Source organism: Vanellus vanellus (genome assembly GCF_965231255.1).
Source record: "Vanellus vanellus genome assembly, chromosome: 7".
Classification (NCBI taxonomy): domain Eukaryota; kingdom Metazoa; phylum Chordata; class Aves; order Charadriiformes; family Charadriidae; genus Vanellus; species Vanellus vanellus.
The window spans coordinates 37,314,247-37,340,956 of NC_138912.1; the positions used below are offsets into that span (position 1 = coordinate 37,314,247).

The window sequence follows — 26,710 nt, forward strand, 5'->3', positions numbered from 1 at the left end:
AAACTGCTTGGCTGCCTCTAAATACACCATTAATTCACTTGTCCTGAATTTACCAGTCTTTTAACTTTGTTTTGTTTTGTAAGGGATGATGTGTAGAAAATTACTCTATCGTGTGACACTAGGATGGTTTCCCCCCCACCTCTTTGCAGCCAGGAGTGGCGAGGTTAGCATTGAGCAGCAGGTTCTGGGCTGGTTTTGACTTCCCGGGAATACCTGCCTGGCTCGGGTTGCCTCCCTCCGCTGTGCGGGCTGGGGATGATTTTATAATCAAGGCGTAAAGGAGAGGGGTGTGGTAATTGCCCTGCGTAGGTGTTGGGTTCTCACTGCTTCTCCCAACCCATCCAAGATTCCTCAGTCTGGGAGCAGCACGGAAGAGGAACCAGCCACTGAGGACTATCTTAGGAACGGCATGGAGAGCAAATGGAGTGGCTGGGTGCTGATCCTTTCTCTGTGCCTGGGTTCCTACCAAGGTAAGGCCAGGCCTGGGGGTAGGATTCGAGGAGTAGCCTGCAAAACCCCTCCGGACCCCAAAACTATTCCCAGATATAGTGTTTAAAGCTCCGTAGGGTGTTTCTTCATCCCTCTGTGGTGTCGGGAGTTAGCCCAGAGGGAAGCTGGGGCAGGTGCCACCACTGCCTGCTTTACCTCTTGCCTGCCTGGCCATGAGCGTTGCAACTTCTGCCCTTAAAGATGTTTTTTGGGGCAAAAAAGCTGTTTGCTCCCTCCCACATACGGGGCCGGTGTTTCACTGGGGGATGGAAGGAGGGAGCCCAGTTGATGGGGTATCTCCCCAGCGACGGGGGGAGAGGGCTGCTTTGTCCGTTGGTGTTGGGACCTGGCTGTGTACGTGCCGTCTGGGGTGGGGTGGGGAAACTGCTTTGTCGTCCTTGCACAACGGCGTGACTACGGTGCCACCCCGTTGCTGCCCCTTTCTTTAGGGACCTCCTAAGAGGTGCAGGAAACCTCTTGCCCCTTGGTTTGCCGAGCTCCGGGCAGGGTGATGGGAGTGCAAGCGCTGCAACCCTGAGCACCTTTGGAGACCTCTCGTCACCGGGGCTTTGGGTGGCTGTGAGCAAATCCTTCCTGCGGATGAGCTTATGCTGCTGTCCCCTAGGTGTCCCCCCCACCCCCATAAGGGTGAGAAAGCCATACCTGCATCATCCCCAGCAAACCAGTTGGGAAGAGCCCGTTTCCCACCTCTGGTCCTTGCTGGAGGGGAAAATCACTTATTCCAGGGGAAATTTCCCTGGGGAAGCCACCAATCCCTGCTGTTGTAGGAAAAAAAACCCAAAAAACAAAAAAAAAAACCCCAAGCAACACCCTTTTAGAGGGAAGAACCCATTTTACGCTTTAATTACTCCAGGCTCGTCCTGTGGGGCTCCTCCGACGTGACCTGCCCGGGTGCCGGCTTTGTGGTGGAGGAGTTGTGCCTGCGCACGCGTGACCTGGCGGTGGTGGTGGTGGTGGTGGGGAGGATGACATGCTGAGGTGCTCCAGCCAGCAACAGGCTGAGCAGGAAAGTTCACCCACGCTCGGCACGTCCATCCTTCGGGTGATGCCTGCCCTGGAAAGCCGGTGGCTTGCTCTCGCGGTGGTGGCTCAGCTGCGTGGCGTGGTAGGGCTGCAGGACCACCATGAGCTTTGGAGAAGGATTTTGATGCTGGGAAAAGTGTATTCATGGTGTTGTGGGTTGGTTTTTTTTTTTTTGTGCTGGAACAGGGGGTGTGCGCCCAGCTGGGATCTGGGGCGCCGGGGCCCACGCCACCACCCCCGGGGTTTACGTCATAACCTGCTCGCCAGGCTCTGCCGGCTCAGCTGGTGCGCTCCAGGGCTCCACGTAATGCCGGCACAGCCCTGCCAGAGCTGCAGCTCAGTGCTGGATGCCCCTTGAGCAAAGCCCACCCCAGGCCGGGGACCTGCCAGCTGGGGACAGGGCAGTCCTGGCTGGCCTGGGGCCACCATGGTGGCCCGGGAGCATCCCTGCCTCATCCCACACTCTATGCTGGGGCTGTGCCGAAAACGGCATCGTCCCACGTCCCGCCGCCTGGGTGCCCATCAGCACGAGGCAGCTCTGCCACGGCTTTGAAATGGGGAGGAGAGCTCATGGGGCACCAGTTGCCTGCCCCGTGGCGATGCTTTCCACCTGGGGAAGCTCTCCCTGCTCTCAGCAGTTGGGTGTTATGATTAGCATTAATTATTTTTTCCGGCCCAGCATTTCTCGCCTGACTTTCAGCTTGAGCAGAGCGAGGAGTAAGCGCTGAGTTCAGACCCACCGTGAAAGGTGCAGCTCCAAACCTTTAAGACCAGCTAAATCCCACTGTCCCGTACCAGCAGCGTCCTTATGCCGCTGGTGCAGTCTCCAGCACGGAGCTGCAAGAGATGCTCGTGTCCATGGGTCAGGTGGGACCAGCTCAGAAATCGTTGCCTCCCCTCTCCTTGGATTTTTTTTTTTTTTTTTTTCTTTTTGGTGCTGCACCTTAACACTTCTGCTGACTTGCCATTCTTGTTCGCTAGGGTTTAAAAAAAAATAAAAAAAAATAAATATATATCTCTCAGCTGATGCGGCGACCGCAGCATCACGCTGCTGGAGAGGTACGTGGGAAGAGCTGTGCATGGGAAACCAGCGGCGGTGGCAGCGGGGGGAGACGACAGGGACTCACCCTCCCCTGGGGCTCGCTCCTGCCCCGGTGCTGCCGTCAGCCCGATGGGGTAATCGGGGCTGAAAAACCACCCGGCACCCGCTGAGCTGCGCCAGCGCTTTTGGGAGAAGGCAGGGCCGGTGGGGGGCTCGTCCCACCACCCCCATCCCCAGGGACTTGCTGGGGTGGCCCTGAGCATCTCACGCTCCTGCCCCAACCCATCCCATGGATGAGCCGAAGGCGTTGCCAGAATCCTGCATGTGGGAGCAGCTTTTTGGGGAGAAACCTGATAAGGTGGAAGGAGCAGTTTGTGCTTTTGGCTTTATTCCTGCTGTGCAAAACCAGGTGGTAAAAGCTGGCTGTGAACGCCAGCTGCAAGAGGGTATTGAGCAGTGTCTGTCCGTCTGTCTGTCCATGTGCCCCCTCTCCCCATCTTCCCGGAGCAGATCCTGCCCGAAGCCAGGCAACGAAGGGTTTGGGATGTGCCACCTCCCCGGCCGCATCCTGGGTGGGCGCATCCCTCCGGTGGGAAATAAACACTTGCCCCATCGCTAATTAATCCTGACACGCCAAGGTGGCAATTAAACCGCAGGCGTTGCACCACGCCACCGCCGCTGCCACGCCGGGGATTTGCAGCCGGGAGAAAATGCTGTCGTTGGGAGGAAATAAAAGAAAACAAACAAACAAAAAAAAAATCCAACAAAAACCAAACCACCCCAAACTGGGGTTGCTCAATCATTGCCGGGAGCCGTGGCGTGGCCAACCGGCTGCTGCGCGGGGCTGAGTGCCGGCACCCCCGGTTTGCCCGTTTTGCAAGATTTATTGCTGTTTTTATAAGCAGCCGCCTCCCCAGCGTGATGAAGGGCGCTGCGAGGCTGAGGATGATACCCCAAATTATGCTTTTCCTTTTGATGCGGGCCCAATAGCTGCTGCGACATCCCCTTGGAAAAGCCTGGCCTTTGCTGGGCTTGTAAAATCCTTTATAAAACCCCAATAACCCCACCACCGTCGCGAAAGCCGAGGGTGAATCATGGCGGGAAGGTGAGGAGCATCGCCCTCGGCTGGCGAGGCAGGGCTGGGGTCGGGGTGCTGGGTTGATCATGGTGTAGGACATGATCTTGGGGTGCCCGGGGAACGGTGGGGAGGCTGACGGTCTCCTCTCCCCACCCCGTAGCCGGGGCCAACCCCCTCCACGAGTGCGGCGAGCGGCCGGAGGACTGGTGCCGCGATGTGGTGACGGCGGCCAAGTGCGGGGCGTTGGAGCTCTGCCAGATCACCGTCTGGGACCAGGCCCTGGGGGTAACCGCACCGGGAGCTTGGGAGGTGGGGGGGGGCAGGATGCAGGGAGATGGAGGGAGGTACCCACCCTGCCCCAAAAACGTGGGGCTGGGAGGAGAATCCGAGGCTGGCCACCCCCGTGCTGAGCACCTGCTGATGCTCTTGGGCAGCCAATGTGTCTGCAGGGGGAGCGACAAAAATGAGTGGGTACCCCCAGGATGTTCCCAAGTGCCCATCGGTGGGGGGGGTTTTGTGGTGGAGGGGTGGGTTTTGGGGTCTGGGTACCATGGCAGCATCCCGAAAGCATCCCCTCTCTCAGCAGAAGGGGATCCCATGTCACCTGTGCCAGGTGGCGGTCTCCGTGGTGGGCAAGATCCTGCAGGACAACCGCACCGAGGTGGGTCATGGCTGGCGGGGGGGAATTGTGCAGGTCAGGCATGTCCACCGCGACGCCAGTCCAGCCCTGAGCTCTCCCCTTGTCACCTAGGAAAAGCTGCGGGTCTTCTTGGATAAGAAATGCCAGTACCTGCCCTTCCAGGACTGGTCAGTCAAGTGCAAGAAGATGGTGGACACCGGCATCCTCATCCTCGTCCAGCTGGGCAAGCAAGTGCTGGTAACTGGAGGGGGGGGGGGAAACCCCCTTGGGTTTGTGTTTCTCCATGGTTTGGGATGTCTTGGCGGGCTCGCAGGGCAAGGGAGGCTCTCAGAGCCTGGGACCAAACCTCTGTGAGATGGAGATGGTGGTGGAAATGACGCAGGGACAGGGGGGAGCGGGGTGATGGAGCAGACACAGCCCCAAGCCCCCACCCCCTCTGCTCCCCCAGTCGGACCCAAAGGTGGTATGCGGGACCATCAAGCTGTGCCAGCCCCGGGAGAGCGCTACGGGGGCTCTGAAGTTCCAAGAGCCGCCGCCAGCCTCCACAGGCCCCGCTCAGGACTTCACCGACCTGATTGTCCCCTTCATCGCCAACGTGCCACTCCTGCTCCATCCCCAGGACCCGCCTCGTGGCGAGACCCAGGTATGGCGGCACCGGTGAGAACGCCATTGATGCCGCTGAAGGACGAGACTCGCTTAAGCATCACCTATTTAAAAATAATTAAAAAAAAAATAATTAAGATTACTGCACAGCTGAAATGGCATCTGATTAGGGGTCTCACCAATTTAGGGCCGGGATATTACAGGATGAAAGGGGGACCAGAGGGATGCTGTCCAAAAAGCTACCCTGGATTGCAACTGGCATTTAAATCCCAGCCCTGCAAGTCCAGACGCGGGGAGGGGGCTCAGTTTTACTTCGGGGGGCGGTGGTGCTGATGTGTCCCTGACCGTGTTGTCCCGCAGGAGATGGAAGAGGTGTGCGGGGACTGCCTGCAGCTGGTGGCGGCCCTGCAGCTGGAGCTGGGGACCAACGCCGCCTTCGCCCAGGTGCTGGTGGCCCGCACCGGGTGGGCATGCGAGGGCATGGCCCCCCACCTGGTGGAGCAGGTAAGGGTGCTCATGTCCTGCTGGGCTCCCTCCTCCTCCCCGATTTCACCGTGGAGCGGGAGCATCCTTCACCGCCACCTGCTTTCGAGCAGCGCTGCGGCGGGCTGGGGAGGGGGGGACATGACTGGGCGGTGGGGTGTCTCCCCCGCCTCGGGCATTGACGCCGTGTCTTCCGTCCCCAGTGCAAGCACTACCTGGCCCAGTACGCGGACACGGCCGACCGGCTGCTCCGGCACTTGGTAAGCGGGTGAGCAGTTCCCCCAGGGCTGCCGGGGTGGCTGGGTGCCAGCGGGGCGGGGGGGGGGGGCACCTCATCAACGATTGCAGGGTCTTGCTCTCATTTTTTTAATTAGCTCCACCGATTTATATTCCTACACACTCTTTAAAGATTTTTTTCCCCCCTCTCTCTGGCTTGAAACCGCTATAATTCTTTTTTATTTGTATTTTTTCTTGCCCCTCCACCGGCAGCTGGCTGAGGTAAGCGAGACCCCCCCATGTCCCAAGATGCTGAAATCACCCTTCGTGGGGAAAGGGGGGCACAGGCTCACCCTCCCCGGGGGTGGGGGGGAGATGCACACCCGATTTGGGGTGTCTCTCTCTTCAGGACCCGATGGAGCTGTGTGGCCACCTGGGACTCTGCTCCTCTGCCTCGGCGCTGCCCCTCCACACGATGCTCACGGAGAAGGTGATGCAGGTCCTGAGGGTGCTAAGGGTAAGTGGGGACCCCCCGTCTCTGTCACGCTCCTTAAAATCCAAATGATGGGACGGAGGAGCCATATTTCACTTTTTTTTTTTTTTTTTAATCTTCAACATTCCAGTTTTTCTGAGGTGGGAAATGTCTTTTGGCGGGGGGGGGGGGGGGGGAGGAGGTTGATGACTGAGTGGGATGGGGACGGTTCTTGGGGGGGAGCTCGGCATGTGTCCCACAGTCTTACCCTGGCAGGACGGGGAGGGGACCACACCGCTGTGTGAGATGTGCCAGTTTGCCGTGAAGGCGGCCGAGAGCCTCCTGGAGAACAACATGACGGAGGTGAGCCCCACCGCCGCGGTCCAGGGAGGGGGTGAGGAGAGGTGGGAGAGAAGGGGGGGATGTCTTCTCATCCCTCCGCCCGCCTCCTCCTGCCAGGAGCAACTGGTGAACGACATCGAGAAGGTGTGCTACATGCTGCCCCACGGCGTCATCGGGCAGTGCAAGGACTTCGTTGACTCCTACGGCAAAGCCGTGGTCATCATGCTGCTGGAGGCCACCGACCCGGCGGCCGTCTGCACCATGCTGCACTGCTGCCCCCGCAGCGGGGACGGCCACCGAGGTGAGACGGGGGCACCCTGGTGGCACCCAGACACCAAGTCCCCAAGTAGCGAGGTGATAGGGGTGGTTCTAATGGCCCCATCGTGTCCCGCAGGGGCTGCCGCGCTGGAGCAGCTGGCGGTGGGTGCGGGCGCCTTCTGCAACGTCTGCCAGATCGTCATCACCTACTTCGATAACGAGCTGCTGAAGAACGAGACGTTGGCGGAGCTGGGCGACATGCTAGAGAAGGGCTGCGAGCTGCTGCCCACACCGCTCACGGGCAAGGTGAGCCGGGGAGGGAGCACCCAGCCCGGTGGGGACCCCCAACCCTCCCTGAGACCCCCACCTCTGCCGGGCTCACCCCCTCTCTCCTTCCCAGTGCGAGGCGCTCGTGGTGCAGTACGAGCCAGCGGCCGTGCGGCTCCTCGTCCAGATGATGGACCCCAACTTCGTCTGCACCGTAAGTGTCCCCATGCCATGGGTGATGCACCCGCTCCCGGACCGAGATGGCAGCAGGGTCGCGGGGTGCTCATGGTTTTGTTTTTTTTTTTTCCCCTTCCCCACCTCCTACCTTTTCCTTCCAGAAAATAAGAGCCTGCAGCTCACCCGAGGAGGATCTCCTGGGCTCAGATCCCTGCGCCTGGGGCCCACACTACTGGTGCAAGAACATGGCCACGGCGGTCGAGTGCCAAGTAAGTCTCGGCTGCGTCCCCTCCCCTGGGTTGGCGGGGTCCTGGGAGTCCCTATCTCCCCCCCACCATCCCTCCCCATCTCTCCTGCAGGCTGTCGAGCACTGCAAGCGTCACCTATGGAACTAGGAGCCACCTTCCCCGGCCGGTCGGGCTTGCCCGCCGTTTTGGTTCAGGATCCCGGGCCCCCTTCCCTTGGGATGTGCCTGCATCCGTGGACGGCGACCGCAGGAGCCCACCGGCCTCACCACCCCAGCGAGGGCTGGTGGTGCCCCGGCCACCTCTGCCACTTCTTTTTCCACCCCTGGGGCTTGGATTTCCAAATCAGGTTAAGGGACTCGTCAGTATTTTCAGGACTGTGGATTCAGCCTCTCCGTCTCTTAGGCTGAGCGCAAAATCCCACCATCCCCATCCCCATTTGCATCCCCATCCCCTTCTGCATCCCCATCCTCACCCCTATCCGCGTCCCCATCCCCATCCCACTCTCAACCTCTCATAAAGCCCAGATCCTGCAACATGGACCCATCCCCGTGGGCTTGGGATGGTTTCTGCTGCCCAAACGCCGGCACCCCACTCCCAGCTCTGCGGGCAGCCTCGCACCGCAGGTCTCGCCGGCTTGTGGCAAGCCCAGCCCTTTGCTGGTCCTTCTTCAAATTGGGGTGGCTTTTTTGTTGTTGTTGGTTTTTTTTTTTTTCTTCTTATTTTTTTTTTAATTTTATTTTTCCCCTGGTCACCAGTTAAAGAAACAAAGTGGATTAAATTTACCTGCAATGCCCGGCTTTGCATCACATTTGCGGTACACTGATTTAGCATCCAGCCGACTGCTGGAGATAGAGAGAGATATATTATATATTAAGTATCCCCTGAACAACAACAACAAAAAAATGAGTGAGTTCAGGGGCAAAGATTTCCTTTCACGCACACATCCCCGCTGCGGGAGGGGGGGGGGTCCTGTGCTGACCCAGCCGCGGTGGCGAGGGGCAGCGGGGTGCTGGCTCGTCCCTCCCTGACACGGGAAGGGGGGGGGACACCCACGGCGCCCGGTCCTGAGCGTGCACGGGAGCATCTCACCGCAAATAAACTCTTCCCGTGAACCCAGCTGGTTGTTTCCCTCCTCCTTCTCTTGGGGTAAGGGGGGGGGGGGCCAAACCTGGGGGAGGTTTAACGCATCCTCCAAAATGCAGCAACACATGGGGGTGGCATCTCGCGAAGGTGATGGATGGAGGGGTGAATTATGGGGACGAAGGTTTTTTTTGTTTTTCCTTCAAAAGGTGGTTTGGGGGTGATGAATGCGGCACGGCCGGGGAGGAAGGACAACAGACAGGTTACCCAAAGCCATAGACAGTGTATTTCTGAGTCCCGTAACAGACCGTGCCCGAAACTCTCCACAAAGTTACGATTGGAAACAAACCCCGGAACGAACAAACCCGAAAGCAAGAGAGGAGGAGGAAAGGAAAAGGGCAAGAAAAGACACGCACGAGCACGCCACATCCAGAAGCCCCAGTCATTGTCAGTCTCTCTCTTTTTCGACGTCGCAACATGTTTTGGTAAAGCCAGCAAAATGGAGAAATGTCTTCGTCTTTTTTGGGTTTTTTTTCTTGGTTTTTTTTTTTTTGGTCTTTCCTTGCTGGAAAGGTGACGTTAATGCCAAACGGACTCGGCCTCGCCCCACGCTGCCCCGGCCCTCCCCGTGCCCGTGGTTGTAGTGTGACCTGCGCCTGGGGATGCTGCGGCGGTACGTCATCCGCGCCCTTCACTGCGCACCGTGCCTTCACCCCTGTCCAGCCTGGACTCATTGGATTCATTTAGCTTTTCTTTTTTATTTTTTTTTTTTTAAATAAAAAAAAAAAGTTGTTGTTTTTTTTTTTAATAAGAAAAATAAAAAAAATTTAATGCTTTCATGGATAAATGACAGGCGAGTAAAAGCAAACCGGTCCTGAGAGCCCTTTCCCGGGGCCAAGCTCTCCAAGGCCGCCGGGGCGAACTGCCCCGGTTGACCTGGACTCCTTCTGCAGGGGAAGGGGGGGCCCAGCACCGGTCTCGGGATGTCTCCTGGCCCCCCCGCCACGGCCCCCCTGGTCCATGCTTCATCCCCGCTGGCCCCGGCTTGCCTAGAGGAGCATCACCACCACCCCCACCACCGCTCGTCATAACTCGGTGATCTCCAGCGGGCTCTCCATGATCACCTCCCGCATCTTGTGCAGGGGGGTGGACTTGGCCGACTCGGTGCGGGCGTTGTGGTCGCTGTAGCCCCCGCAGTCAGCAGTCAGAGTCTCCAGCGAGCGACCCAGCACCTTCTGGTCGTCCTCGGGCAGGCTGTTGAGGTCGGAGGCGAGCAGCGTGCCCGTGCTGCCGTGCACCACGTGGATGCCGTCGGGACCTTTCAGCTCCACCGGTTGCTTGTGTCGGAAGCGGAGGCTGCCTTGGCCGGGGCCGCGCTCCTCCTCCTCCTCCTCCAGCTCCTTCTGGATCAGCTGCAAAAGGGCCACGGGGGAAGGAATCACCACTGTGGTCAGAGCAGATCCTGGCTTCCCTGCCTCCAAAGGTCCTGCAAGAGACCAGCGGGAGGGACGGGACCCTCCTCTTCTGAAGCAACCTCAGAGCGTGGTGATGAGCATCACCAGCATGATGATCATCTCCAGACGGGTTGCTCACTCATCGCATGGGTGCCTTGGCTCAGGCACTGACTGCCAGTTGGGTGGTGGGTCCAGCAGCAGCCCCCGCAGCAGCCACCGCAGCAGCCAAGGGGGGAGGTTTTGGACCCAGGTTGGGATTTGAGCGTGGAGGCAAACAAGGGAAGGAGTCAAGGGAAGGCTGGATGGGGCTTGAGGGTGATAAGGGCGAGGACGGACAGGGGGTGGAAGGGCTGAAAGGTGTCTCCCACCCCAGTGCTCTCCTCCCCTCTCTTTGCCCCACTTTTCACCCCCTGTGAAGAGGGGCAACGTTGTGGGAGGAGTTGCTTAACCCCACACCAGCCCTCTGGCACCAAAACCCTCCGTCCCAGCCTTTCTGTCTCAAAAACCTTGAGTTGGGTTGATAAGCACGGAAGGGCGGAGGGGAGATAAGATGTCCCTATATGTGCGCAGGGACCTGCAGCATCTTGGTCAGCCTCGGCAGAGGCCAAGAGTGGGGAGATGGGGAGGTGGCACCCCGCAAAGAAGGAGGGGTCCTCCCCCAGGGTGGGAGAGACCAAGGGAGAGGGTGCTACTGATGCTCAGAGGAAACACGGCGGGGTCACAAGAGCTGGGGCACTGCAGGGAACCGGCAGCCTCAGTGCAAAACCAGCGTCTGGCTCATTTTGGCCCAGCAGGGAATAGAGGGTCCACTGGATGACAGAGATTGTGGCCACGAGGAGCGACCACAGCCTGTGGGGGCTAGGAAGACACACTGCATCCCAGAGGGCACGGCAAGCATCTCCCCACGGCCATGCACACCCCGTCTACCTCCGAGACCGAGGAGCGGTCCCCCTGACTGGTGGTGGCCTTATGCACCATCCGCTGGGCAAAGAGTTTTTTCAAGCGCATGTAATCATCCAGGACCACCTTCAAGAGAGAGCCCTGGGCGGAGGGGAAGAGATGACAGGTTACCCAAGGGAGACGTTTCGCTCGGAGGGAGGCCGGCCTCATCCCAACATTTTTTTGGAGCAACATCACCCTCCGACGCTGTAGCCGTGAACCTGGAAGCTGGAGCGGTAGGAGAAAATCCCCCTCCCCCGGGTGAAGGATGCCCACAGTCATCACTCACCTTGATGGGTCCCTCCCGCATGATCTGCCCCAGCTTGGCAATGTTGTCGTACTCCTGGATGGCTGCCCGCAGGTAGCGGTCATCCTCGGGCTTGGCCGCGGAGGGCTCTCTCCCGAAGGTCCCCTGTGGGAGGACAGAGCGGCTGAGGAGGCGGTGTGGGTGTTGGGCGAGGGTAGGAGGTGTCCCGGCGGGGGCCATGTCTCACGTGGGTGCGGGCAGGGCTGTTCCAGAGGTCGGTGATCTCACTCAGGTTCTCCGGCAGGTCGTCCTCATGCTCTGCCTGTGCCGCCAGCTCCATGTTCCTGCAGAAGGGGTCCAGCCACACCGGGTTGGCCCTGCCAGGAGGGGAGAGGAGAAGACCTCAGCGCAAGCACAGAGCGGCAGCATCTCTAATTCCATCCAGAGCCCGGATGCTGAGGTTGCGCTGCCTCCTCCTGCCTTGTGCAGGCAGGAATTCGGCTGCTCTGGATCCAGAAATGTGTCGACACTCTCCTGTTATCTCTGCTTACCCCGCGCCTGGCCAGTATTGGCAGAGACGGAGTCACAGGACGGGCATAAGGTCTTTTGGCTTTGACAGCTCTTAAGGCAAGCACATGTCCCAGGACCATGCCCCACATGGCATGCCTGGCTCCAACCTCCTGCGCACAGGATGTCACATCTCCACCTCCTGCGCACCCCTGGCTGCAAAACCCCAGTGTGCCTCTCTTGGGAGCAGCCGGAGATCCCTCGAGGTGGCAAACCGGTGCTGGGGGGGAAGGAAGGGGAGAACTCACCCATCAAAGGAGTACTTGTTGGTGTTTGGCATGTCCATGATGTCCATGAAGCCTCTGTTCCCTGCAAAAGGCAGGGGCAGGGGTTACAGGGCGGCACATCGGTGGGCTGAGCAGCAAACCACGGGGCGGCACTTCTTTACTGGGGAGGGAAACTCGGCGACCGAAAAAGGCACCGATGGGAAACACGCCGGGACGCGGCTGATAACGCAGAGCCTGGATGCTGTGAAAAGCCTCCCACCATCGCGCCTTGCTGGGCAGGATCGCTTCCAGCTTACACCCCGCTGACATCCCCCACGTGTGCCCTCTCTGTGCCGTTCATGCACCCTGCTGCCTCATGTGGCTGGAAAACCCCAAACCCTGCTCACCGGTGGAGCCAGCCACTATGGCTTTCAGTTTCCTTTTGTGCCTGTGAAAGAAATACAGCGAATCAGGGAAGAAAATAAAGAAGACGCTCGGAAGGAGAAGGGGAACACGGATTTGCAATAACCCTGCGAACAGCCCCTGTAGCTATAAGGATGGCAAGCTTGGCGGGGAGAGGCAATATCAGTATTAAAACCATTACATTTTGGGGGAAGAAGGGCAATTTGTGAACCCAGGCTGAGCCCCGCTGAAGAAGGTGTTGAGAAGCTGATGCCCTCCTTTGCGACGCGGGTCCCCCTGTCTCATGGGGAGATGGCAGCCAGTGGGGCAGAGCCCGACCTTTACTCACACTGTCCGGTAGTACCAGTTCATGAGGATGAAGAGCATGGCTGCCAGGAAGAGCAGGACGGCCAGCACGATGATCGCCATCTGGGAGAGACAGAAGGGTAGTGGCAACCTCCGGCACGGAGCCAGCAGACGGCAGTGGGCACCCACCCAAAATTATCTAGGGGAAACATCTCTCCAGGCCATGGAGGGCCATGGAGGATGGGAAGGCACATTGTCCCACCTGTGATCAGCAGCCACCTCCAGCCCCAGCTGGGCTGTTACCTGCAGAGCTGAGAGGTCATCTGGAGCCCGGGCAGTGATGGCAGGCTGCACGTCCAGCACGTTGTAGTTCCTAAAGAGGTTCCTCAGCTGCTCCTTGTTCTCGTCTATCATCTGAATCACCCTGGGAAGAGAAGGGGTGCTTGGGCATCTTGACATTAAGGAGGCTCCCCAAGGACTCAATGGGCCAGGCGATGGGCTGGGTGACAGGCCGGGTGACGTACCGCTCCACGTCCAGGATGCGGTTGGTATCCCTGTTCACCACATGGATCAGCAGCTCTGTCTGCGCAAAGTTCACCCGACCTTTCTTGTCAACATGGAACTGGGGAGAGACAGCAAGGTCTGCAGTGTGGGAGAGGTGTCTCCTAGCGGGGCATCTCCCAAGTGTGTCCTGAGGTGTGCTTGTGTGGCAAGAGACCCTCAGACCTGGCATGAGGTTGGTCTGGACCCCTTTGCTACACCCCAGACTTCAGAGCTCAGGGGCACCCTCAAAGGAGAGCTCCCAAGCGTCATGTGGAAGATTACCTGCCCCTTGAAGCAACCTCAGGGGTGGATGGTTACCTGCACGTCATCTGTGTTGACAATGGCGCCTGTGATGTTGGAGAGCAGGCTGATGAACTCCTCCTCGAACTGCCTGACTTTGTCGGGTATCTCATTGATGATAATTTTGACCCGCTGGTCATCTCGCAGGATGTAAATCCCCACAACGGCTGTGTCGTTGTGGCCTACCAGGTCAGAGGCCATGATGTCCACCACGAAGTAGCCAGGGTTGTAGGCCGTGAAGAGGTCGAAGGTTCGCAGGATCCCATCAAGGGTTCCTGGGGGAAGGACGGTCACAAGTCCAGCATTAGTGACCCTCATCATGGGGATGACTTTAGTCATGGGGACATCTTTGGTCTTGGGGATGTCTCTGGCCATGGCCCTGTACTCCTGTGGCACGCAGTGTACGCACCGATGCTGAAGATGTTGGCCACCTCCTCGGAGTCGTTGGAGTGCTGCTTGATATAGCGGATGCCCAAGATGTTGTACAGGACCAGGCTGTTATTGCCCACATCAGCGTCCACTGCAACCACTCTGATCAGCTCCGATCCCACCTTGGCATCGGTGGCAACCCCTTGGAGAGAGAGAGATGGGACAGCGACCTGGGGTTGGGCTGACTTTCATCTGGCTGGATTTCTCCTGGAGCACTTCCAGCCCCTGGTGCCCTCCCAGCCCTCAGCACTCCTTACCCGCTGTGTACTCCGACTTGGTGAACTGGGGAGACTGGTCATTGATATCATCTAGGAAGATCCGCACCTCCTGAAGGGTCAGGTCCCCGTTGAGGTCCCACAGCTGAGCTCTGCCCGCCCGCTGGCCCCGTGGAGGGGACCAGTTCCTCTGGCTGGACGCTTTGACTATGATGGAGTGGTATGGGTCCTTCTCCCGGTCCAAGTCTCGCAAGACCTGCAGCTTCCCCTCCCGGCTCAGCTGGAAGTTGCTCTCCTGGTTCCCAGCTGGGCACGGAAAGGGGACCCCAATTAGTTCCCTTTGGGTTGGCATTTCTGAAATGTGACCTTGCCCATTGGCCAGGGCAGAAAGGCAGAGAGGAGATGATGGGAGCGACAGAAACCCTTGGCGAGGGGTGTACAAGGGTCGTGCGAGGGTCGTAGAGTTGCCCATCCCCTGCCCACTTGGCACCTACCTGCTATGAAGTAGTAGACGATGGCGTTGGAGCCCTCATCTGCATCCACCGCCCCGGTGACGTTCCCCACCACGGTGCCTGGCCGTGAGTGCTCGGGGACCGAGAGCGCCTGGTACTGGGGACTGTCCCTCTGCCAGAGACCCGGGGAGAAGAGGAGGTTATAAACATTTTAAATAAAAGCGGACAGATCCCATCGTGCTCCCCACCATGGTGACGCCTAGCAGTGCACGCTCCATCACATGTGCTCACTGGCATCCCCATCCCTGCATCCCCTGTGTCCCATCCCCTCCATCCCGGTGCCTTACGGGTGGCCTGAGGAAGATGGGCTCATTGTCATCAATGTCATCAAGTGCGACCTGGAGAGGTTGCATGGTCTCATAGGCTGGCTGGCCCTGGTCGCAGGCCACGATGATCAGCTGGGGAGAGAGGCAAAAGCGCCGTCCTGGGCAAAGCCACGTGGGCCAGGAGACATGGCTGAGGGGACGGCTGGGCGGTGGAGGATTTTGGGGGGCTTTAACAGGGAATTGGGAGTTGACCCACCAGGATGCAACTCCCTGATGGCATTTGATAACCACCCAGTTCCTGCCGAGGTGTGACAACTTCACAACTGCGGCAGCTGACCCCATCCCCACCATATCGCTTGCATCCCGCCAGCCCCGTGCTGGCCCCACAGCCTCGCGGACCATCCCGGCCGCCCCGCGGGTGTGCTGCCACCTGGCTCACATTGTACACTGCCTGCTTCTCCCGGTCCAGCCGCATGGCCGTCTGGATCAGCCCGCTGACCGAGTCGATGGTGAAATACTCCCAGTCTTTGCTCCCCGCCCCGGTTTTCAGCAGGTTGTAGAGCACCGCTCCGTTGAGGCCCTCGTCTTTGTCCGTGGCGTAGACCTCGTAGACATTGGACCGCAGAGGGATCTCCTGCTTGCACACAAGCAATCCCTCAGCCCCGGCATTGCATGCAAGCGCCCTGCTCCCCCTATCCCTCCAAACCCCCTCGTATGGGGGTCAGCAGGCTCCCACCACCCAAAACCCAACCGGGAGCTGGCGATGTGGAGCCATGATTCCCTTCGGCTGGGTGGCTGCTCCATGCACGCGCCAGGGACTGGCTGAGCCAAGCGCGGCTTCTCAGAAAGGAGAAACATCTTAAATGTCAGTGTTTCGGCCCTTGTTTATAAACAGGCTCATCCTCATCATGCAGTGACTGGCCGTTTCCTTATTTTGCCTGTCGCTGGGGTTTCTGTTCCCCAAACCAGCCCCAGAATCTCTGCTTGCACGTATGGAGATGGGCTGTTGTTGACCATCCAGCCCCGTGACCCAAACCTTCTTGCTGCATGCTAAATCAAGTTTTTGTTCCATCCCCAGTGCAGATGGAGATTGGATTTTGCCACCAATAGTCAGGAGTGCTCCCGGGCACGGACTCAACGTGCCATGACCCTGCTCTCCCTCTCGAGGGTGTTTACCTCCTTGATGTGTAGGATGGTGCCATTGGGCGGGCGGACAAAGACGGGGCGGTTGTCGTTGATGTCAATGACCTCCACGTGGAGCATGGTGGTCCCCCAGAGAGGGGGATGTCCCTTGTCTGTGGCCACCACAGTCAGGTTGAACCTCTCATAGGACTGTAAGCGCCGCCGGGATGTGATGAGCCCAGAGTTTTTATTGATCTTGAAAGCCTCTGAGGGGTAGAAAAAACCACACCTCTGGCTCAGGACACTTAGCACCAGATAAATTACGATTAGAAACCTATGTGCAGCTGAAGCACGCCCCTCACAGGTGGGAAATCCCTGCCAAGGGGTGATTGAGCAGAGCTGGCCACCTGAGGCTAGGGGGTGCAGATGCTCTCAGGATGCCATTTCAGAGCATCCTAGCCCGCTGCCAACTCCCTGTCACTGGGCAATGACAAGGACCCTGCTCCCAGGCCACCCCTGGCTCTGTTTCATTCCTGCCCAGGCCACCGGGACATGGCAGTGGTCAGAGGGAGGTCAGAGGAGCCCATGGGCCACAGGAAAATGAACTTTCTGCCGTTACCTTCTGTATTTATTCTGGCTTTTGCTTGGTTCCCTCAGCATGCAGAGATAACCTGGATTTCAGGCGCTATGACTATCCACCCACAACCTCCTAGCCCTTCTTAGCTTTCCTCTAAAGCGTGCAGTGAGTTTGCTTCAAGACACACTTGTGTAGATAGAAAGTCCTGCTGGAGTTGGGGAGACAGGAGGATAAACCAAGGCTGGGCTGCAGAACGAAGGCAGACAAAGGCAGGCAAAGCCGTAATGTGCCACACCACAAGGAACTGGGAACTGTGGAGCAATAGCGAAAGCTCCAACGCTTTCAGTATTGGTCTCGGGAGCGCGTGCACAACCTTGCTCCAAACCAGTTGCAGGACATGAGATGTAGGCTTGTCTCCTCTAATTGCTCCTCATCATAACCCTCCTCCCTGGGGAAGAAGTCCCCACTGCTGGCACCCACCCGCTCCGGGGCCCTCAATGCTGTAGGTCACCACGCCGTTATCCCCTTCGTCCAGGTCGGTGGCGGTCATGGTGATCACCGATGTCCCCGCCGGCTCGTTCTCATAGACACTGGTGCTGAACTGGCTCTTGCTGAACTGGGGCCTGAAGTCGTTAATGTCCAGGACTGTGATCAGCACCTTCGACAAAGCACAGCTGGCTGGGTGACGTGAGGCTGGAGACGGCTGAGCAGCCCCCAGGGGCCATACCCCTGCCATGACCTGCGGCTCTGCTGCCGGAGTGCGGTCCCCTTCCTGCTATTCGTTTAGCTCCGCTAGCTGAATTCCTGCCTCCAACAATGGGGGCCACCATGGGCTGAGGCACCCATTCACTCAGGAGCGCTAGCAGACAATAGCGTCACCCTCCCCCGCCCCTCCTGCTCCGTCCCCTCCTGCCGATGCGCTGTCCCCATGACACAAAGCCCTCTGCACCATACACCCACCCCACAGTCCCTGGGATCATCTGCTTTTCCTTCTGCCTAATTCCTCCCCGATCCACCAGCAAGCCCGCTGGGGAGGACAGCCTGAGGTTTAACACCTTCTTGTTGGTGACCACCACACAAGGGGTGGTGGGAGGAGGAGAGCCCTACCTGCACGGAGTTCTCCCGACGGTTACTGGACACGTCCCCGGGGTTGTCCCTGGCCACGGCCGTCAGTGTGTAGTGATCCTTCTTCTCCCGGTCCAGGGCTGACAGGATGTAGATGTCACCCTGCAGCACACAGAGACCCTCAGGTGGACCCCATCTGGCAGAGCAGGTACTCGAGAAGGGGCAGAAGGTGAGGTGTGGGAGCAAGGCACAAAGGAGGGACCACCTCAGCCTCCCCTCCCTTTCCCCTGCTCTATTCCAGCCTCGGTTGGCTCCTTACCGTGTTGGGATTTATCCCAAACTTGCCCTCTCCATCCCCCAGGCTGTACTCGATGAGAGCAAAACGCCCAGAATCTGCATCGGTGGCCTTCACCCTCAGGATGACCGTACCCAATGGCACGTCCTCAAAGACAGCTTTCTGCAAGCGAAAGGAGCGGGCAGGACCGGTTGTTTCATCATTTGCCTTTTTAGCAGGCAGTAATCAAGGGCATAGGGTGGCACCCAGGGGTGGGCATAGGGTGGCACCCAGGGGTGGGCACAGCTGGACCCAGAACAAGATGGTCACACAGGGTAGGTGGGTTGACTATCTTTTTCATATCGTTCATGCGCAGGGAGAAGAGGTGTCCTCGGAGAACCCCCAGCTCTGTGCCCCTCCTCACCAGGCAGGCACTGCCCAGCCCCACGCGGACTTTAATGGGGGAGCCCAGCTCACCTGGTAGGATGGTTGGCTGAAAACGGGATTGTTGTCATTGATGTCCACGATCTGGAGGTACACGGGGATCTCAGCGGATCTGCGGGGAGAGCCGTTGTCGGAAGCTCGGACGGTGAAGTTCAGCCACTGCACCTCCTCGTAGTCCACCGTCCTGTTGGCCACGACCTTCCCTAGAGGATGGCAGACCCTGAAATAAGAAACCTGCCCCACGCCACTGACCTGCCCCAGAGTCCCCGCCTCCCCAGGCCACCGACCTGCCGACTGGTCTTCAAGGCAGGCGTAGCCTTCCGGGGAGAGATTCAGCAGCTCGTAGGTGATCTGACCATTGGCACCTTTGTCCGGGTCCACTGCTGAGATGGAGATGAGTGTGGTGCCCTGTGTGGCTCCCTCCAGGATCCTCTCGGTGAAATAGGTGACTCCAAAGGGGCGGAAGCGGGGCGTGTTGTCATTGACATCCAAGACATTGACTGTCAGCTTGGCTGTGGCCATGGTGGAGACCACAGAGGAAGAGAAGAGGAAGAGGACAAGTGAGAAAGGAAGGAAAGGGAGGATGGGAGAAAGAAAGATCATAAAGAGACAAGCGTGAAACTCCAGGAAAGCCAACTAAACTGAGCTGGTTCATAGAATCATAGAATGGTTTGGGTTAGAAGGGACCTTAAAGATCCTCTAGTTCCACCCCCCTGCCATGGGCAGGGACACCTCCCACTAGACCAGGTTGGTCAAAGCCCAGCATTAAACAGCTCTCAGGATGGGGATCATCAAGATAAACATCAATATTCAGCAAAGCCGCTATGCCTTGAGCTGGCTGTTGGACAGTCTCACCTACTTCAGACCTACCCACACATAGGCCTGGATTTACCAGGAGCAGGCTGGCAAGAAGTCATGGGGATGGTAAGGAAAAAACAGGTGTCTCCCATGGTACAGTTATGGGCACACAGTCCTCTCCATCCCCAGTACGGCCCCGGGATGCCCAGGCTATTCGCTAAAGGAGGGCTCAGAGGAGAACCTGAAGCTGCTGGGAGCTGGTCTAAGACTGCTCCTGCTAGAAATGCTGCTGGTCAGGATGGAGAGGAAGGTGCCGTCTACCCAGAAGCTGTGCTGGTGCCTGGGAAAGGCTGTGCCAGCCTCTGGCCTCATGCTCCCTGGGTAGAGCCCCCGCTTACCGTTGGGCACGCTGACCGAGCGGTCGACGACTTCGCTGGCGTTGTCGTGGACGGAGATGGTGACCTCGTAGGTGGCCACCAGTTCCCGGTTGAGGGGAGTTTTGATCTTCACAGCTCCTGGGAACCCCAAAAAGACTGGGGTCACAGGCTGTGCCTGTGCCACCCCACCGAGGACTCTTGGCAGACCGGTTTGTACCATCCGACTGCTGCACTTGTTCTCCTGCCTCTCCCCAAAGGCTGAACGGGGAAAACACTTGACAGCTACAGCTCTCCATCTCCTGCCTTCCTGCTCGCTCCGCTCTGCCCAGCTAACGGGGTCTCACGCTGCCTCAGCCGGGGTAAGGATTGGGGTTGTGAGGACGAGAAGGGTTTGGGAGCAACTGCATAGCTCAGCATCTGGGCATCTTTAAGAGTCTCGTCCCGTATCCTTTCCACCAAGGGCATTTTTCTTTCCTGGATCAACTTTGTGCTTCCAAAACAGATACGGGGAGCTCCTGGCCCACTTTCCCCATGGGTATAGCCCACCACCTACCCCAGAGTTCCCCCCCCTCCCTGCTCGTGTCAGGTCTGCCAAGGCTGAGCAGCCCCCGGCCCGCAGTGGGGCTGCCTGCGATGGAGATGGGTGAGATGGAGGGAGGTGGCAGATGGCGCGGAGAGACAGAGAGAAACAAGCATAGACACAGAGACAAACCTGGTGGGCCGAGAGCCGGAAAGGAAAGAAAAGGGTTAGTTAAGTCGGTTGGCTGGGGGAGAGAGGACAGGGCAGGGTCAGACGGGGCAGCCAGAGGAGGAGAGCGGGGAGGCAGGAGTGGAGCATCATCTCCCTGTGCCTCAGACACCTACCTCCAGGCAGAGAAGAAGAAGCAGAAGAGAGTAGAGGGGTCCGCGTTGCCCGCGTAGCCCTTCCCGCTCTCCTACCTGTCCTAAAATCCACTGTGAATGCTCCTTGCTGGTTGGGCACCAGTGCGTCGGTGTCGTCACGGGCCACAATCTCCAGCAGGTAGTACTCCAGGCGAGGGTGGAGGTCCCGGTCGATGGCAGTCACCTCAGCCACCACAGTGCCGGGGGCGGCCGACTCGGGGATGCTGACTGTCTGGATGGGGTTGATGAACTCGGGCCGGCAATCGTTGACATCGTCGATGAAGAGGCTGACAGTGGCGGTGCCCGAGAGCGCTGGTGTGCCCTGGTCCACGGCCACCACTGTCAGCCAGTAGGCATCCCGCTCCTCCCGGTCGATGCTGATGTTGGCCACGCGGATCACCCCTGTGGAGGCGTCGATCAGGAACCTGTCCTGGCCGCCACCCTCGATCCGGTAATCCAGCTGCTGGTTGAGGCCACTGTCGGCATCTGTGGCTGTCACCTGGAGGATGGAGAAGCCTGGAAAGAGGGGACACAGCCCGCTTAAGCGAGGGTTGGAGGGTAGCAGCAGCAAGCCCCTGGTCCCAAGGCAAATACCGTCAAGCAAAAAGCCGGCCCAATTCCCAAATTTTCCCTTCAACCCCATCCTGGCCAGCCCTGACACTAAGAGCTGGATCGTCACAGTCCCAGTGGGACACTAAGGTCCCCTCATCACCCACTGTCACATCCAGTCCCAGCCCTCTCCTGACCTGGGGGGCTGTTTTCCTGCAGCCGTGCCGTGATGGAAGCTGGCTGGAAGACGGGGCGGTTGTCATTGTCATCCAGGACGGTCACCACCAGGCTGGCAGTGCTGTTCAGCCCTCCCACATCACGAGCCACCAGCGTGAACTCCAGGTGAGGGTCCAGCAAAGCCTCTCGGTCTATCACGCTGCCGGGCTTCACTGAAACGACACCTGGAGAAGAGGAAAAGCCTGGTGACAGACCCCATGTCTGCCTGGTGGCCCTGGGCTGGGGATGGTCACCTGATGAGCCACCCCACCTGTCCTGTTGTCGATGACAAAAAGGTCCAGAGATGCCCCCAGGAGCTGGTAGGTCACCACGGCGTTGCTGCCCTGGTCACCGTCCAGAGCTAGGACGGGTCCGTTGAGCATCGTGACCAGAGTGCCTGGATGGGATGACAAGGGTTAGGGAGGGTGGCAGCCCCCTGCAGAGCCCCCCCATCCCCCTCCCGCCCCGGTGACGTATGAGGGACGGCAATGAATGGATGGAGGAGGTGACAGAGTGGGGCCTCGTGGTGCACGAGGCAGCGGTGGGGGCAGCTGCTGCAGCCTTGCAGACCGACTCGCGAGGCCCAGGTGAGGTGGTGGGACGTCCGGCTAAAAACAAAGAGACAGACACATCTGTCAGACGGGCAGCACCAGCATCCTGCTGCCGAGGGCATCACCTGGAGGCAACCAAACCCTTCGCCTGGGATGTCCCTTCATGGCGGGACAGGGAGTGATTTAAATGGCAGGAAGGCAATAAAAAAATTTAAAATATTTCTAGCTCTTTGGCTGGGAAATGTCTATCTAGACAGGCTGGACTGTTTTATCTCTAACCCCCAAAGCAATGCGGCTCTGGGTGCTGGTGATGGAGAGGTGGATGGCACTCCATCCCCTGCAGGGACGTTGGGTGTGTTGGTGCCCTCAAGACTGCCCCCAGGGCTCGGCTCAGACCACGGGTATCTCTTGCTGTCTGCAGCTGAGCAATTCCCAAACAGGACTGATTTCTCGCAGGCTTGTGGCAGACCTGTGCCAGGAAGGGTTTCCACCAGCAGCATGGACCAAAGCTATGGTCTCCTTGAAGCTGACCTCACCGGGTGGTCGGCAGGAGCTCCTCATACTTAGCATCCCCATCCCACTGACCTGCAGCCTTTCCCTGCTCAGCGCCGTGTCTCCTCGACAACATCCAGGAGACACCTCCCCTTGCCTGACCCCAAAGGGCGTCTCCAGGAGCCATGTAAGGGAGCAAACAGAGACCTACCCGGGGGCGAGTTCTCCATCACCTCGGCCTGGTAGGAGCTCTGGGTGAAGAGGGGGCGGTTGTCATTCTCATCCGCTATGGAAATGACCAGCAGGTCAAAATCCTAAAGGAAAAGGGGGACAAGTGGGTGATGACAGCAACGTCCTTTCTTCAAGCTCACCTCCCGCCTCTCATACCTCCAGCTTGGTGCTGGTCAAAGCTGGAGCCCTGTGCAACCACGATGCTGTGCTCCCTGGACCACCCTGGAGGGTCTGTGGGGACCCTCACCCCAGGGTTGGGCATCCCTTCCCAGCCTGCACCCTGAAGGGTGTGTGGGACATCTTGGCAGGGCCAAAGGATGCTCCGGTGTCATTGTGGTTGTCCAGCTCTCCAGCCCAACTTTGTCCCACCTTCCGTGATGTCCACTCCTGTTGCACGGAGTCAATGTGTGATGTTGGACTTGCCCTAAATCCTACTGGTTCTATTCTCTGCTGGGGAGAGGGTTACAGCCTCCTCCTTGTGACCCCCAGATGCTTTTGGGGCACAACGCAACTACTGGAAATACTGTGGGTAAACGCACCGCCTGTTTTTGGCCAGGGCAGGAACCCCTTCTCCCACCCGCCCTGCCACCTGCATTGCTGGAGGCCTCAGCAGTGTCCGTAATTACCCGCCTGGCATTGCGTATGTTCTCGGGGTTGTCCTTCACTGTGATGGTCAGCCTGTACTCTGCCACCCGCTCCCTGTCCAGCGGGCGGTTTACGTAGACGATGCCGCTCTACCGAGAAAAAAAGGATGAAGTAAGTATAAGGGATGTGAGGACCGCTTCTCCCAGGTCATCTCCTGCCAGACAAGGCGGGGCTCCAGGGCCAGGGCTGCCCACCCTCCGCGTCCCAGCATCCCCCCTTCTTCCCCCCAAGGGGCGTACGGTGCTGTTGATGTAGAAGGCGTTCTCCATGTTGCCCGCCGTTATGTCGAAGGTCAAGAGCGCGTTTGGCCCCTGGTCTGCGTCCCGGGCGAGGACGCGGGTGACGAAGCTGGAGACAGGGGCGTTCTCACTGAGGGTGATGTTCATCGGGAGGTTGAGGAGCACGGGGTCATTGTCGTTGATGTCCAGCACGCGGATGCCCACCAGGATCTGCCAGGAAGAGAAGCGATGCAGGCACATGGCACCTATTTCCACCCCTCCCATCCTTTTTATGTCCCCCCTGGAGCAAGAGGTGCGCTTCCCCACTCAACCCTTGAAGGTCTGGTGGAGAAAAGCCCCAGGGACAAGGGGAAGGAGGAGGAGGGGAGGAGAGTGAAGGCAGAGACCAGGAGGAAGGAGCTGGGGATGAGGGATGGCACCCTGCAGCCCCCCGTGCCGCCCCAGGGGACTCACCGTGGAGCTGAGGGGGGGCACCCCCCGATCCCGGGCGGCGATGGTGAGGTTGTAGAAGGCGATGTTCTCACGGTCCAGCTCGGCATCCTTCCGCACCCGCAGCTCCCCTTCCACCGGGGAGATCACAAACTCCCCTGCCGGAGACAGCGGGGCCCTGGCTGGTGCCGTGCCACTGCAAATGGCCCGGCTCCCCAGGGGAACGGCTGATTTTGGAGCTGGGGAACAGGCACTGGGGACAGGCTTTGGGGACAAAACCATGCCCCGTTCCTGCAGATACGGCAGGAGACTACCTTGGATGCCAGGTACCAGCAGGAGCAGGGGATGGGTTGAATGGCCAAATAAAAGGTGCCCGCGCCCCTTGGCTGGGCCTTTCTGAAGATGCCAACAGCCCTCCAACCACCGAGCCCATGCCCCGTGGTGGTGAGAGCAGGGTGGGCTACATGGCACGGGCCCCCCTCAACCAAGGGGTCAGCTGGGAGACGGGACTGGGCTCTGCCTTCCAGATACCCCGGGCTAAAGTCTTCACAGAGGGACAGCCCCATGTCCCCATGGGATGCCCACGGCTCCTCTGCCACCTGCTCCGGGGTGTTGGTGGGGCTGGAGCTACAGCTTCGCCATGGGTTGCAGAGCCCCAAACGCCCCGCAAACCCCATGGGGGGGTGAGGGGGCTTGCAGCCCTCTCTTTCTCTTTCCGTGGTCTGGTTTATCGCCGCCTTCATTTTTTTTTTTTTTTTTTACCTTTGTTGTTTAGCAGATTTGTCCCCTCCCTTACGCAAGCCCCGGCCACCCCCTGGCTGGCCACGAGCAGGTTAAGTTTCCTGTTGCTCAAAACAGGATTTCCTGGTGTCGAAAGGCTGAATTCACAGAAGCGCTGGGAGGGAGGATGGCTTTTCTGAAACGCTTCCGCCCCGCTCCCCACCCCGCTCCCCGCAAGCCAGGTTCCTCCATGGGGCAGCCAGAAGGAGAGGTGATGCCCCCCTCCCCAGGTCCCCGCTCACCGAGGGGGTCCCCAGCGACGATGCTGTACTCCACTTGTCCACTGGGTCCCGAGTCGCCGTCGTGGGCCAGGAAGGTCCAGACACGGGGGCCGGGCTGCCCTTCGGTGACGTCGAAGGGACCCTCGTAGGGCCGTGGGAAGGTGGGACAGTTGTCGTTGATGTCATTGAGGTTCACCAGCACCTGCAGTTGGGGCAAGAGGGTGGAGGGCAGTGAGAGGAGAGGGATGGAAGGGGAGACCAGCCTTGCTGGCCATGAGCATGGGAAGCCACGGATGGGTGACATTGCAAAACATCTCCTGTATTTCTGGCTTTGCTGGGGTCACCAAACACCCAGCTGACAGTTCAGAGACTCAAACTCAGTTATTCCTGACCACAGCGACACTAGGAAACTCCAGCCACACGCAGGAGGGGGCCTTTACAACCTTTGGGCCACATGGCATGATGGAGAAGTCAACTCAAAAGCCAAATGCTCTCCACATTCACATCTTGAAACCCAAGCTGAATAGACAAGAACCAAAGACGTGGGTTTGACCACCAAAGCCATGAGTTCGGAGAGACCCGATCTCTGCAGGCAGCCGCACACTTGCTCACTCCTATTCCTCCACCGAGGGCTTCGTTCCTAACGCTGAGTAAACTTCAAAAAATTTGCAGCTTGCGGCCTTATTCCAACACAAAACACCACCAACGCTGCTGGCGGGCTTCCTCTCTCAGCATCCCTTCCTACAACACACTTAGCTGGCTGGAAGTCAATCCTACAGATCTCCAAAGGGGAAAACATCAACTGTTTTAGGACAGAGTAGACCACGGGGCTGCTGGCGAAGCTGGGGATCCAATGAACTTGAGTTTTGCTTTTTAACTGAGTCACACTACATAGAAGATGTTTATAAAGCTCTATCCTACGCTATATTGCAAAGAGGGTTATCCCCTTCAGGGAACGCGCACAATGGAGAAACCCTTCCTGAGGAGGAGAGTCTCCAGTGGCTAATAAAAGGTTGAGCTTTGGTGGTATGGGTGGTTATGAGAAAGCTACTGAAAATGAGGAGCTTTCCGACCTGCTGGGTTAAAGGACAGTAACGTCCATCAGATGGGCATTTGTTGCTGGCTAAACCTAATCTTTAGAGAAAAGTATATCTGATTCTCTGCTCTGTTTCCTAGCAGTGGAGAAAACAAACACTGGCATGCCTTATCAGGGTGATGGATTTCCCATCACTCAGGATTATTTATCACTAAAGCTCCTCGTAAAAGCTGTGTTTTCATACGGTGCTGGCACAAACTCCCTGGGCCACGTAGGGAGGGTGTTTCTTAAACCTTTTAGCTTCGGTACTTGTTGCTGAAGGGGTTTCCAAGTTCATGTCTCTGCTTGGGCCAAGAGCGGGGAAAGCTCTGCCTTCGCCTGCAGCGCGCCGGCGGCCGCTGCCTTCCCTGCTGGCAGTTAAACCCCAGGTCTCGAGGTTTCCGCTGCCGTTTTCCTGGGCCAGAAAGGCATCTCCAGCAGTACCAGATGCAGACATCTGAAGGCTTCCCATCTGCCCAAGCGTGGAGCACAGCGCTGGCACCTGGCTTGCAGGGACAGATTTTATCCATGGAAATCTCCCACACCGGTATCTCCCTTTCAGTTTCTCTTTTTTTTTTTTTTTTTCTTTTTTTCTTTGCACGCAGGAACTTATCTCCTTTTGGGGGACTACAAAACGCTTGGCTCGATACCTGGGTGAGGCATAACGGTGCACAAAAAGGAGCCAAGGCAGAAGATCTAACTGATCCCTTCCACCTGCAGACTCCAAAATCAGTCTGGGCATGGACAACGTCTGCTGTACAACCCGTCAAATTTTGGGTTCGATCACAAAAATTATCAGTGTATTCAACTCCTGCAAAACGTTTGCTTTGGAGCTGCTAGTCTGCCCTCCCCACACTTTGAGCACTGCACTAAGTTCAGGTCACCACGGTCCTGGAAAAATGGAAGAGCTATAGAGAA

General features: G+C 58.4%; 2 protein-coding genes across 2 annotated transcripts in view; one reads left to right on the plus strand and one right to left on the minus strand.

Moving 5' to 3' along the window:
* Positions 1-409: 409 nt before the first annotated feature.
* LOC309674123 (prosaposin-like) lies at positions 410-7,625 on the plus strand (the record flags this gene model as incomplete). The annotated part of the gene is made up of 14 exons (XM_082486063.1): positions 410-470; positions 3,814-3,938; positions 4,240-4,314; positions 4,405-4,530; positions 4,742-4,936; positions 5,257-5,400; positions 5,583-5,639; positions 6,005-6,112; positions 6,344-6,430; positions 6,527-6,710; positions 6,804-6,973; positions 7,068-7,148; positions 7,273-7,380; positions 7,471-7,625. The coding sequence occupies 14 exons, from the start codon at positions 410-412 to the stop codon at positions 7,504-7,506; spliced, it is 1,557 nt and encodes a 518-aa protein (XP_082342189.1). The 3' UTR covers positions 7,507-7,625.
* A 1,069-nt stretch (positions 7,626-8,694) lies between these two features.
* Positions 8,695-26,710, minus strand: part of CDH23 (cadherin related 23) — a gene marked incomplete at its 5' end in the record, with an annotated part of 203,926 nt that continues 185,910 nt past the window's right edge. Inside the window, 30 exons of the mRNA XM_082486729.1 lie at positions 8,695-9,851; positions 10,821-10,934; positions 11,122-11,244; positions 11,327-11,456; positions 11,895-11,955; positions 12,260-12,300; positions 12,604-12,683; positions 12,864-12,984; positions 13,085-13,182; positions 13,422-13,678; positions 13,813-13,974; positions 14,090-14,353; positions 14,542-14,671; positions 14,847-14,957; positions 15,265-15,459; positions 16,002-16,213; positions 17,005-17,182; positions 17,632-17,751; positions 17,909-18,046; positions 18,341-18,510; positions 18,595-18,819; positions 19,504-19,620; positions 20,422-20,880; positions 21,111-21,314; positions 21,401-21,526; positions 22,384-22,486; positions 23,030-23,137; positions 23,288-23,497; positions 23,741-23,874; positions 24,739-24,919. Coding sequence (XP_082342855.1) covers positions 9,525-9,851; positions 10,821-10,934; positions 11,122-11,244; positions 11,327-11,456; positions 11,895-11,955; positions 12,260-12,300; positions 12,604-12,683; positions 12,864-12,984; positions 13,085-13,182; positions 13,422-13,678; positions 13,813-13,974; positions 14,090-14,353; positions 14,542-14,671; positions 14,847-14,957; positions 15,265-15,459; positions 16,002-16,213; positions 17,005-17,182; positions 17,632-17,751; positions 17,909-18,046; positions 18,341-18,510; positions 18,595-18,819; positions 19,504-19,620; positions 20,422-20,880; positions 21,111-21,314; positions 21,401-21,526; positions 22,384-22,486; positions 23,030-23,137; positions 23,288-23,497; positions 23,741-23,874; positions 24,739-24,919 — 4,899 coding nt within the window. The 3' untranslated portion in view covers positions 8,695-9,524. The remainder of the gene's footprint in view (positions 9,852-10,820; positions 10,935-11,121; positions 11,245-11,326; positions 11,457-11,894; positions 11,956-12,259; positions 12,301-12,603; positions 12,684-12,863; positions 12,985-13,084; positions 13,183-13,421; positions 13,679-13,812; positions 13,975-14,089; positions 14,354-14,541; positions 14,672-14,846; positions 14,958-15,264; positions 15,460-16,001; positions 16,214-17,004; positions 17,183-17,631; positions 17,752-17,908; positions 18,047-18,340; positions 18,511-18,594; positions 18,820-19,503; positions 19,621-20,421; positions 20,881-21,110; positions 21,315-21,400; positions 21,527-22,383; positions 22,487-23,029; positions 23,138-23,287; positions 23,498-23,740; positions 23,875-24,738; positions 24,920-26,710) is intronic.